The sequence below is a fragment of the Diorhabda sublineata genome, chromosome 7 (assembly GCF_026230105.1).
Source record: "Diorhabda sublineata isolate icDioSubl1.1 chromosome 7, icDioSubl1.1, whole genome shotgun sequence".
In the NCBI taxonomy this organism is placed as follows: domain Eukaryota; kingdom Metazoa; phylum Arthropoda; class Insecta; order Coleoptera; family Chrysomelidae; genus Diorhabda; species Diorhabda sublineata.
In genome coordinates this window covers 18104133-18117347 of record NC_079480.1, presented here as the reverse complement: position 1 = coordinate 18117347, position 13215 = coordinate 18104133, and the positions used below count along the sequence as shown (strand labels likewise).

The 13215-nt window shown below is 31.1% G+C and overlaps 1 protein-coding gene across 1 annotated transcript; it reads right to left on the bottom strand.

Annotated features, from left to right (window-relative positions):
- Nucleotides 1–3198: 3198 nt before the first annotated feature.
- Nucleotides 3199–13215, bottom strand: LOC130447084 (uncharacterized). Its single transcript, XM_056783741.1, has 4 exons — nt 13132–13215; nt 10352–10420; nt 7500–7586; nt 3199–3261 (listed from the first exon to the last, which is right to left on the bottom strand). The coding sequence occupies exons 1-4, from the start codon at nt 13213–13215 to the stop codon at nt 3199–3201; spliced, it is 303 nt and encodes a 100-aa protein (XP_056639719.1).

The window sequence follows — 13215 nt, the reverse complement described above, 5'->3', positions numbered from 1 at the left end:
CAAGTAGTTGGAAATATTTCTTAAAAATATTTGGAACATGGATTGAAAACTTTTTTGTATCCATTATACAAATTGTTTTCTCGGACGTTGATGAATACATTGATGCATTTCTTCTGATAATTGTTATATGACATCGAGATTGTAACAAAACATAATGGGAAATATTCGAAAATCTCTTACGGAATTTTTAATTATAGCAAACTCATTGCTAAGGAAACTTTGATAACAGGGAAACATAAATAGTTTGTTAATCCAGATGAATCCTCAATATTAAATCATCCTTTTAAGGCAGAAGTACAAGTAATTGAGACTTTATTATTAGAGAAATTTTATTAAGTTGAATGAGTTCAGAACAGAATTTTGTGAAATAATTATTGGTATTCGGAAAACCAATTGTTCAAATATTATAAATGCCAGTAAGCAAATAACTATATACGAGTACATAGTGAGGATGAGTGAGTTTCTAGCGTCAAAAAGTGAATAGAGTGCGCTCGCAACAATCTTTATGCACAGACACGTTATTGATAAGTCTCAAAAATCAACAGAAAGTTTATAATGTTCATTTTCTACTAGACCAAGATTAACACCAACACAAATCAAAAACATCTTGGACACTGTGTCTACGGCCACTTGCGCCTTACAACGAGAAAAGCTGCAGCTTAGACCGACTTTTCCACAACAAGTGTTCAAAGGATCCAACATGAACATTTAAAACTGACAAAACTAATTGCGATGTTGATCGAATTTTCCGCGCAGTGCAAAAGCAGCGTCGAGTAGAATGTTGTGAGCGATTTTTTAACGGGTAATGGAATTTATGGTCTTTACTATTATCCAACATCGAAAAGAGATTCCATAGAGTGACATATGAAAAGAGAGTCTGTTACAAAAAAAGCAAAGGTCACGTGAAGCGCCAAAAATGTAATCGCTACAATATTGTCGGACTGAAGGAGTATCCTTTTGATTGACTTCAAGGAACTGTAATCGCGGAATATATCTCTGTCCCACTAAGGCATTCGCCTAAAAAATTGTCGAAAAAAGGCTCGTCAAAATCACCCAACATGTGGGATTGCTTAATGATAATACTGTCCAACCAATCCACACTGCTTCGATTTCCAAAACTATTGTATACAAATGTGGCTTTACGTAGATCGAATATAGCCCTGATCTGGCCCCGTTCGTTTAATTTTTGTTCATAAAGCTGATGGTCCAACAGTTTATTTATATATGACTTATTGTAAATAGTTAATGTACAAATCGAATTATGCAATTTCACTTCTTGAGAAATCTCAAACTAAAGTGTCACAGGACTAGGCCAGGTATTCAAGCATTTTCCCTCCGAATTCTTTAATGCATCTCGGATTTATTTGAAATTTTGACAGATGGTAGATATATATCCAAAATTTCTCACCCAAAATAACTGCAGAAATTGAAAAGTAAAATAAAAAATGCCATTTGAAGTTTTTTCGCCAGATCAATAGTTTCTGAGTTATTCGCAATTGAAAAGTAGATTTTTCGTAGAAAAACGCATTTTCAATAGTTTTTTTTTCGTATAAATCTGTAATCATGCATTTTATCGATAAAAATGTGATGAACAAAAATGAAGCTTATATAAAAACAAAGAAATTGAGCTATATTTTAAAATCTCAATGTTCTACCTATAGCAAGTTATAGATACTTGAATAGCTTTTTTTACGTAATTGAGCATCTAACCTCAAATAACGGGAAAATGGTACATTTTTCAACAAAAAGTCGTGGAATACGTTTTAAAGAACTTGAAAATACCTTTCAAATTATTACTGATAAAAATCGTTTCGACTGAAATTTCAGTGAGATATGATGTAAAATAGTTAAAGCTAGAAAAATTGCACTAAAACTAATGCCATTTCATTAAAAATCAAAATTAAACTCAGTCCTTGTACCAAATACTATACTTGAATATTTTTCTAGGCATCTGAAAGTTTGGCTGATTGAAGAATACTTTTTTTTGATTTTTTAAAAAAATTTTTTCTGCACATTCTTTCTCCATAACTATAGGAGATACAAAAACAAATGAACAATCAAATTGAATCATTTTTTATGACGATTATTCTGCTTTACGTATTTTTTTATAGCATGAAAATTGACGGAGTTATAACCAAATTAATCTGTCACTATAGTGCGAGGATTGCTTATCTACAGCCTTTTGAACCTTTATTAATAAAATGTGGAGGATCTCAAGCCTTTCTAATATATATAGGCTTGTAGCTCTGAAAATTACCCTAGAATAGTTTTTTGTAGGATGTGATAGCTTCAAAATTAATGGAGTTACATAAAAAGTAAGAATCTACTAATATCATATTTATTGAAATAATTTGATAAATTTTGAGAAAGTCCTTGTACATATCGCAAGGAAAATGTTTGATGTTTCGTTCCTGTTTTGTTTTTCAATTGATTGTAGTATTTGTTTATCCTTTTCTTGAATATGTTTTTGATCATTTTTTCCAGATAATTATTTTCTTTCAATGTAGTTTTTGCTTTTTGAATAGCTAATTTGAAAACAGAAGTGACCTAAAATTGAGAACATTAATATATCAAAAGGTCTAAGAAATGAGAAATTGAAGAAAACTGACGTATGTTTTGAGAATCAAATATTTTAAGCTTTAATATGAATAAAAATCTTCAACGGGTTGCTCGTTAATTGAACAATTGGATAAGCTGTGTAACAAGTATCTACATAAATTTCATATACACTGAAAAAAGACATATCTTCAAAAACTTTAATCTTAAAAGGTTGAGTTCTTCATAGGTACAACAGAAATATTTTCAACATTTGGTTAATAAACATCATAATCATAATATCCACTTTTGTTTGCTTAAGTCCAACAATGGACTACTTATAATTCTATACTTTGAATTTTTTGTCTACCTGACAAAAACTTGGGCAAAACTCCGCCAACAAATCCTCCTTAGGCCAATTGTAGATCTGTTGTCTGAGTTCGTATTTTCATTGCATACTCCTCCTTAGTTGATCTTCAAGTTTTGATTAACTCGTAGCCATGTAGGTATACGATTCGACTGACTTTGTTCTTCGGATAATCTAAAGGAATATGTAGAAATAAATATAGAAACTAACACATATTTCTCATCTCAAAATTTAATTATTTCATTTACATTTCAAGCTATAATATGGATAAAAATCTTCAACTGGCTGCATTCTCCTTATTTGAACATTTGAATGAACTGTGTAACAACGAAGAAGTATGCTAGAGCATTGTCAGCAACCTTAAAAGTAGAAAAAATTATAGATATCCAAATAAAAACAAAAATTAATTTCATTATGCGTGTGCTAATAATAAAATTGTAGAGAGATATCATTAGCATATTGGTTTTTTATACTATCACTTTTTGTATCCACTTTTTCGGAATCTTCCAAGGAATATTTTTGTTCCCAATTTTCATAAATGTTTATATCTCAGCTATTAGAAATTGTGGGCATACTGCAAAAACCCGTTATATACAAAATCTATAAATTCGAGATAATTGAGTTTAGTTTGTATTTACTACGAAAAATTTGTAAATGAATTCAAAAACTTTCTTGTATTTAAAATATGGTTATATTTTTACTATTGTTCATATCAATATGAATAGAAACACATTATAATATAAAAATAACAAAGAAAAAATAGACTTACATATTTATTCATTTGTAGCCTAAGCAATGTATAATAAAAGTAACGCGTTATTAGTACCGTAAAATCAAATAAAAACGTTCTCAAACTAGGTCGGGCATGAAGTAGTAGAGATCAACAATTTTGTCAAACTTTGTGAATGAGGTTAATAATCAATCTATCACGTGTTGGTACTATCTCCAGCCTACCATGAGAACGTTTTTTTCTTAATTATGCTACAGAGTGCTTCGAAATAGCACTCTAATATCTTGGGAATTGATTCTATATGTAAATATAAGGAAAAAAGTTGGTATAACAAAACTTTCGCCCGGATTCCTGATCCACCAATAATAAGATGCCATTTTGAATGTCTCTTGTCATGCAAATTTGTTTGGTCTATACGTATTTTGACCTGAAAAATTTAATAAATTAGGTTTTTTGATCTGTAACTGAAATAGTTAACCGACGTAAAATACAAAAAACTCAACTCCAAAATACACTTTTTTTATGAAAATCAAAACATAAATGAGCAAATTGTGTAAGTACTTTTTATTGAGAATGTATACATCATTCTGTTTAAAATTAAATTTTCTGTGAATTTTATTTGGAAGTTTAATAATGCATTTATTAGGAATTTAATGAAGTTATTTTACTCCAAACGTGAATAGAGTGTATTTTGGAGTTGAGTTTTCTGTATTTTACGTCGTAACATAAAAACTATCACAGTTACAGATATGACACCTATTTTATTCAATTTTTCAGGTCAAAATACGTATAGATTGAACAAATTTGCATGACAATTTCAGACCCGAGGCATTCAATATGGCTTCCTATTATTGGAGGATCACGAATCCGGGCGAAATCTATCGCTCACTATAACTCGCTAACGAAGCGTTTTTGGAAGTTTTGTTGTACCAATTTTTTCCTTATATTCATGTATAGAATCATGTTCCGAGCAATTGGAGTGCTATTCCAAAACTCCCTGTATAAAATACTAATCACTTTATCTTCGCCTTCAATTGCAGGAACGATATCTACTGCTGTTATTGATGTTGGTAAGGATTTGTACCAACCGTAGCATTCCTCAGGAATGTCTCCTTTTTTGTACAACTGCAATAAACTATTTTTTTTCTTCTATGTTATAGGAAGTGCTTTTGAATATAAATTCTTGAGATTTATTTCTTGAAAATCCTTTGGTCGCACTTTGCCATAACCCTGGCCTGTTTTTTTCGTACCTAAAAGATTTCACTTTTAACCAATTGACTGTTGCTTCTTCAGTATTCTTGTTTCTCTTCTTTATTATATTTTGGGATAAATCCGCCAAATCTCTTAAATCTGAAAATAAAATTTTGGAATCTTCATAAGCAGAAATCTTTTTGTTCCTTAGGCGATTGGATCTTGCTAGCTTAAAAATATTCATCCAATGTTGAAAATTGTGAACAGGAACACACTTTTTTGTTGTTTCTATGGCACTATGCCTGCTATCAACTTCCATGAATGTATGTCCACTTTCTAAAAAGTTGTGTTCAATAGTGTCCAAATTCGTATCCTGAATCAAGTAAAAAAAAGTCTGGCTATATTCTGGTTACGACTTTGTCTACCATAATTATCAGAATAAAAACAGAGTTACTCGATTCCAGGATCTAGTTTCATGATATATTTTAGAAGACAACTTCCTATCTTTGAGCTTCCACCTTTTCCTTGAAACTCACGTAGCTCATAAATTGTACCTCGATATAGCGAATTCCTTGATAAATCGAAGTTTTTCTATTCCCCTTTAATCTGCCTATCTTTCCTATATTATTTTCACCTTTACCTTGAATTTTCCAAGATTCCTTAGCTTCCATAGGACCCCTACAAAACGAGGTTTTTGTATGGAAACCTCTACATATCGAAACCCAGTCGAAAAAATCTGAAGCTTTTAACCTGAACAGGTTCTGAGAAGAAGTTAATTAAGTTGCTTGATGCCATGTAGATGGCTTCGAAAGGCGTGGACAAATGTGACAGAAAAAACCGTTGAGAATTGCTTAATGAAATGCGGGTTTAAACGGAAATATCAAAATCGTGAAGGAACAGTTGAAGAAGATGATATTGCTGTTGATGCATCACATAATGTAGATGAAACTCCTGCACATTGGAGCGAAATTACAAAGAGCTTAAACATTGAAGAGCCCACTTTCAAGGAATTTGTGAGTTTGGACGATGATCTGGCTCTGAAAGACTCGCTTTAGTGACTTAAAACGATTTTTGCTGTTTAATTTGTGGTCGCTATTAGCGACATTTTATACAACCAAAACCCGGTAAGATAATCAAAATGTTTTCTCTGTTCAGCGTTTGATTAGTTATCTATAAGTTATTATACCAAAAAAGATTGAGTCCCATTACAGGATATGGTATGCTATGAAAACTGCATTAAACAATTTTATGGAATTGCAGGGTTTTTTTAGAACATTGAAAATAAGTTTTCATACTTAACTGTATTTTTAGTTTAACAAAACTGGACTTAACGGCTTTTTGCAGTAAGCTCATGAAGTTATATTTCAGATTTAGGAATAAAGAAATTAATTATAATAAAAACCAATCAGGATCTATTAAAAAAATCAAAATTATTATTACATGCATCAAAAACGACACTGTCAACAATAGTTAAACACTTCTTTAAAACTCGCCGCAATATACGAGGGTTGCTACTTAAGTATTGAGATAGACAAAATAAAAACAGATATTTATAATTGGATATGGCTTTATTGCTTTCCATAATATTATATAATATAATATCAATACCCTTTTGACTGCGTTTGAACCAATTGGCGAAGAATTTTTTCCCTTCCGATTGAGGGACTTTCAAAACATGTGATTTGAACACAATAACCGCTTCTTCAGGTGTAAAAAACCGTTAACCTGGAAAATTATTTTTGATCTGCGAAAATAAGAAGAAAGAATTTTGCGCGGATGATCCTTCAATTCGATATTTCGACTGTTCATAAACGTTTGTGTTTGAATTGATGTCTGAGAGCTTTGAAGTGTTCTGTGCGCGAAAAAGTTCTGTTGTATTTGGCACATACAGTGGATTGTTGTTTAGTTCTTTAGTTTGCATAGATTCCTGATTCGTCGCCTGTTACGATATTATCGACGTTTTTTCAAGCACCGCGATTTAGTTTTATCGAAGTTTCGTTGGACCAATAAACACAAGATTTATTTGAGCGATTGTCGAATTATATGGTATCCAACGCGGACAAAATAGCATTTCAATACGTTCTGAGTACGTTCATGAATTAAATTTTTAACTTTATCACGTTTGGAGTAAAATTACTTCGTAAAATGCCTAATAAATGCACTCAACTTTCAAATAAAACTTACAAAAAATTTAATTTTGAAGAGAATGATGTGTATCTTCAATAAAAAGTTACTCACACAATTTGCTCACTTTTGTTTTGATTTCCAACTTTATGATGGCAATGTGAGATTAGACATGTTCAAATCAGTGTTGCCATATCTTAAAATTGCTTTTCAGTGCCTAGTAACGTATTGAAATAACTACCAGAGATGCTGATACTGACACGTTCGCATTTACTTACGTACTTCGCACCTTTTCACACACATAATAACATAACCTCTAAATCTATTCGGCTTGCCTCAATTCCAAATATTTTCAATAGTATTTTTGAATCTAAGCTATTCCTAAAAACATATTAATATACCTCGTATGGTTAGTTGCGACGTCTAAATGCGTCGGCAACCAATCTTTAGCCCCGTGACAAAAAGTATGACTTTAATACATAACTAACTATCATTTCTCATGATTTATCATTATCATCATCGACACAAATATGTAGTTTCTAGTGAACTTACCGATGCCAAAACTGGAACTCCAAATTCAAGATTTCCAACTTTTATTATCAATGATTCTTGCGTGAAAACTTGTGTCAAAAGTTCTATCTACAATTAAAGCCGAAATTAACAATTGCTACAGGGACAACATCAAAGAAATGTGTAAAGTCTTAATTACGATCTAAGTTATTTCCATCACCTTTTTCTCCATATTATGATTTCGATTATTTCTTCGTACAGTACTCATCAAAGCAAGGTTAATCATATAAACGTTGATTGTTGCTTTGTAAATAATAAAAAGTTGATGATGAGAATAATTTATAACGAATTTTTGTGGTTTCTCAATTTCAATTAGTTTGTTTCACATAATACGTCATTTGGAATGTTCACAATTACTTCACATCAATCATAGACATTTGAGTATTTCCCAGCTATGAATATCTACAACTGGAGCTGGTCAAAAAATTGCCACAATTCATTCTCTTGGAAAACTGCTTTCAGTATTTCTATGGATAAGTTATAGAAATACCAGGAAAATCCATCTTGAAGTGAAAAACTTGGCCGTATGTGCATCACTAGAGCTATAAGAATTTACTTAACTACAGCATAAAGACATTTTGAAGATATCTGATGAATAAGAAGTTAGATATTTTCACATTGACGTAATTATGAAGAGCTTTTATAATGGCTCTGTATAATCTGTATGATGATGAGAGAAAAGAAAGATTTGAAAAAAATCGACTAGTTATCATTGTCAGAATATTCTCAAGAAGATCAGGAATGGACAAAATAGTCGCGTGAATGTACTAAAACAACCTTGTATATGAACCCACTTAGCCGTAGCATAACCCAACCTTTCGACTATTATTTAATAAATCCACATGTCATCCGTTGTCGACTTATTCCTTTCACAATCATCGCATAATAGATTTTTCAAGTTTTCTCTACTGTTGCTGTGTCTTTCATTTTTTTTCGTCCAGCACGTCTACCCACCCAAACAAGTAGTAAGAAGACTTCTTCCAGGCTGTCGCTAATCTTATATTCCTTGCGTAGATTCATTTACATAAACTTGTGACATATGTGTCATAGGTCCAATCGACAATCAGATATTGGGTAAACTCAAATTATTTGTTCTATCTAAAAATTTACATTTGTATATCTTGGGACGATTCTGATAATCTTTCTCGTCTATTTAGCTGTTCCATCATTCTCAGAAAATATTTTTTTCACATCTCAGGAGTTTCATTTTTTAGCAATCCTTGTTTCTAGAAGGCTTCGCAGCTATCTCCACTTACCGTGGACTATGCATCGTTCTTGACTTTATCTCAGTTTGGTCTTCATCTATCCATATTTTTCATTAACTTCAACGATACTTCCATTGGAAAATATCGTCTATATATGATTAGTCCTTATTTTGAAAATGTTGCTGCAGTATTAACATTTAGGTTTTCTATTCAAAACAGTGCGCTTAGCTTTTTCCACAACATGTTTCATGTCTTCACCTCTTTAATCACCAGTAAGTCCCAATCGACCTATGTCTTTCGATTCTTTATTTCAATGATAATTTATACAACCTGTCCTATTATTTGTACCATTTCACAAGTTCTTATGGTGGACCTGCTTTTCACTGAGGCTGCCACTATCTACGTTTCAATGTAAAATAGTCTTCTACTAGATTCTCTGTAGAATCTTCTTCATGTAACCTCTACATGATTTACTATTACTAGAAATCATCTGCTACGGCATTTATGGATCCAGTCCATCAGCATAATTATTCCTCTAATTGTGCATTTTTGCTTCATGACATCACGATGGTTGTCGAACATGACATTTCTCATCCATCTTTACTGTGTATTATGTATATTTAGATGATGATTACTGTGATAAATTAGCTTGTATACTTTGTTATTTTGAATAGAACATCCTGAATTCTAATAAATTTTTGAAATTCATGTGAAACTTTAGTATACTTTTGTTCAAAAGTTTTTTTTGAAAAATGCATACTTTTTGAGTTATTAATTTTTTGTAAAAGATTTGACCCTTGCCGATCCTTATAAATTATTTTTTTACGAGGATACCCTTGAAGATATGAAAATGGTTTTTATTTGGTTGCTTCTAGCCAGGTTAGATGTATTTGAATCTATGGTGAAAAATTTTTCATTTCATATAGGGTTTGTATAAAGAGTGTTCAAAGTTTAACTTCATAAATATCAAATTTATGTATTTTTTTTAATTGAATCACCCAGTTTTTTCTATTTTAATGCATCTCTGAAAATTTACAAAAAACATTTAATATCTTAATAACGGTAAGGTTCAGGTATAGGAAAGTGTACAAGAATTTGCCTTATTATTTACCCCTGAATGAATTAAAATAGAAAAAACTGGGTGTTTCTATTTAAAAAAATGAAGAAATTTGAAAAAATAGAGTGACAAGAAAAATATAATTAGAAATAATAATATGTGAAAAGGGCTGTAAGTAATACCAGTCACCGAATTCAGAAGGCTGTTGACCTGGTGGGAACATTCACAGAGAATGGACAATTCAAGAAAAACTTGACAACGAAGCAAAAAGGTTGTATGAATATATTTCTTTCATTTTTTATCCTTAGACCTCTATATATGTTTATATTTCTAGATCGTCTTGATTTTTTCTGTTATAAAATTTTTGGAAGACAAATGAAAATTTGACACCTCGATTCGAAATTTTTATGAAGACTGAAAGTAGTCGAAACGTCAAATTATCATCCGTATTTCAAAAATAAGAAAAAAACTAAATTTGAAACAGAATAGACTTAAAATCGATTTAAATATATAAACATATATAAATATATTTCGCATAGATATGATAATATTTCTTTGTTGATCAAACTCACCTGACTAGCTTGAATTTTAGTTAATTTTGAAAACGGATATTTCTTTAGAAGTATTATCACGTCATGTGTCTGAAAAAACAAAAAATTTCATGAAATGGTAGTACATGTATTATGGTGGGTCCACACGATACAGAATTCCATAAAATTCTGTAGATGTAAATTCTCATAGAATTTTGTCTGTGCAAACTAGACAGTACAGACAAATATCGGTGCGATCCAAAAATCGAAGTATGCCTGTAAGTCTGCTTGTAAGTCTGCGTATTTATCGCAGCTAAGTATCTAATTTGAATTGTATTTTCGAAAAGAAAAGAATGAAAAGTCTGTACAGACATTCCATGCAAATTTTTGGGTAAAATTTTTTACTCCGACTTCATAGTCTGTACAGATATCTGTACGAACAAAATTCTGTATCGTGTGGACCCACCATTAGAGATGTTTTCCTTGGAAGGGTTTCGTTTGGAACTTGCTTGAATATTTAACAAAGAACAAATATAATATGATGACTCAATTCATTCAAACATCTTTAGACAACCGTCCAACTACGAGTAAACTGTATATGCTATTTAGTACGCAATAACTAAGTTAAAATTTGACAAAAATTGAGATGACATTTAAAAATTGAAACATTATAAATTCTGCGTTTTCTATAGCATCTACATTCTAAGTTGTTTAGAATTAAATTCAATTTTTTTTCGCAAACTATTGTTACATACGACGATTACTACATAAGCTTCGAGAGATTCAAATGAAAAAATATTTTTAATTGGTTATTCCCTTTCCGTTAAGATCTTGTACTACAAATTTGTTTACCACCCATTTTATTAAACTGATCTATCTCTCTGTTTCATAGCTCTTGAATTCTATTTATAGCAGACAGCTTTTTGAGGAGAAAAACGGCTTCTTTTAGCTCTCGTATGTAAAAATTATTAGTATTGTAATTATATTTTTTTGTTTGTGATTTTTCAATAGTTTCCATCCTCTAAATTTATCCAGTGGACAAAATCGATAAGAAGCTCCTCATGCGAACAAATTAGCTCCATAATCTTGTAATTTCTCTCTACTCATCAATTTTTTGGTTAACTTCTTCTTCTCTTGCCTTCTGGTATCTTCCATGCAACTCGTTTCGAGATTCTGCCTTCTACATTCTAAATGACTTATCCATTGCGATCTTCTTGCCTTCATAAATTTCATCTCCCATCCCAACTTTGTCTGCTTTCCTCCAAACATTCTTCTCAATATTTTTCTTCCCCAGATTCTCAATTTCGTCATTATCCAAGTTTCACAAGCGTATATAAGGTTGAGATCCACTCAACAGTCTCTTTAGTAGATCTTTCGATGTTAATATTTCCATAAACTGTTTTATCTTTATCGAAGTGTAGGTCTATTTCGTTAGCTGCTTTTGTTATTTTGTGGCTTGTTCCAAAGGTTTTTTCTGTTTCTTGCAGTCAAGAAGCTCATAGAATAATCAAACAATCAAGTCGTTTATACAACAAATATCAAACTAAACGTTAAAATACTAAAATTTTACTCACTTTGCCTTCAACTGAAGAGAAAGCTTGTGCCATAAAATACGCGTCAATATGAAAAAGCACAATATTCAAAATGATGTAGTCGTAGAATAGTAGAATATTTCCATTATAATATTTTTCAAAGTTTATTAAAAAAATGAAGAGTACGGCTTGTATAACAATAGCCGAAGCAAAAAATATATAACTTCCAAATACAGTCATCACAGAAGGTAGACAGGCAAAGTAATTATTCTTTAATTTCAAGTAAAACATTAAGAGTTTATTGAGCTTAGTAAACACATCACGTTGCTCGTATTCATCGACGTATCTAAGATTACATTCTATAGTTTTAGTCAAACTATCAAATATTTCTTCATAAATACGCACTAGATAAAGGCCGTATAATAAGAAATAAGCAAGAAAAGTCAATCCTACTTGTCTCCCGAACTGATATATAATATTTTTAATCGAAAGTTCCCTATATGTATTATAAATTGCGAAAAACGTGATATGAGACAAAAAGTAATATGAAATATATCGAAATCTAGATTTCGCTCTACTGGTAAATCGTTCCGATAAGAAGTATTCGATACCGAAGTATTTTCTATTTTCTACCAACCTCATTAATATCGTTAATTGTATACTATGAGTATTGTAATTACGACGAAATATCCACATCAAACAGATCGATGGTATCATTTGGAACAAACTTACAAAATTATAAAACACATCCCTAAAATGCTCAGCTACACTTAATTTGTTTATAGATTCACCCACTGTGAATATCAACCAGGTCAGAAAAAACAGAAACCATTTCGATGAAAAGTTCGGTTCAATGTATGTCTCAACTTCGGAATTGATATGACGACAATGGATAACTGTAGAAGAGAAAAGTATAAAACCGAGTTTGTTTATCGGACGAAGGATGCATTGGACGCAGTTAGATGTTTGTGACATGTCGAAATATTTTTTTACAATAAAATAGATATATCACATGTCGTATCGATACACCGACATTATTTTTAATGAACTAATTTAGATGGATATCTAAATGATGATTGATATGTACTTTTATATTAGAAGGTAACTATTGTCAATGTCAAACGCCATGTATACAGAGTGTTTCCGGAGTGAAAACGACATATAGAGAGACGATTAAAACCAAAATACATTTTGTAACAACGAAAGTGCAGTTCCTTGTGAAGAGAAAATGGTAAAAATCGTAAAACATAGAATTTTGAGATTATTGAAATAAAATAAATTGAAACTCACCTGTGTATAATCATTGTTCAAACTAGAACGTACTAAACTGTGAATCCAATACGGATTCTTGATCATGTAAAGAAAACAATTCAT

Coding starts and splice junctions, on each gene's coding strand:
- LOC130447084 (XM_056783741.1), bottom strand. CDS start 13,215: ATGAATTGTTTTCTTTACATGATCAAGAATCCGTATTGGATTCACAGT. Junction 10,421..13,131: donor TGAACAATGATTATACACAG/GTGAGTTTCAAT, acceptor TTGTTTTTTCAG/ACACATGACGTGATAATACT. Junction 3,262..7,499: donor GAGTTCCAGTTTTGGCATCG/GTAAGTTCACTA, acceptor TCTACTTTTAAG/GTTGCTGACAATGCTCTAGC.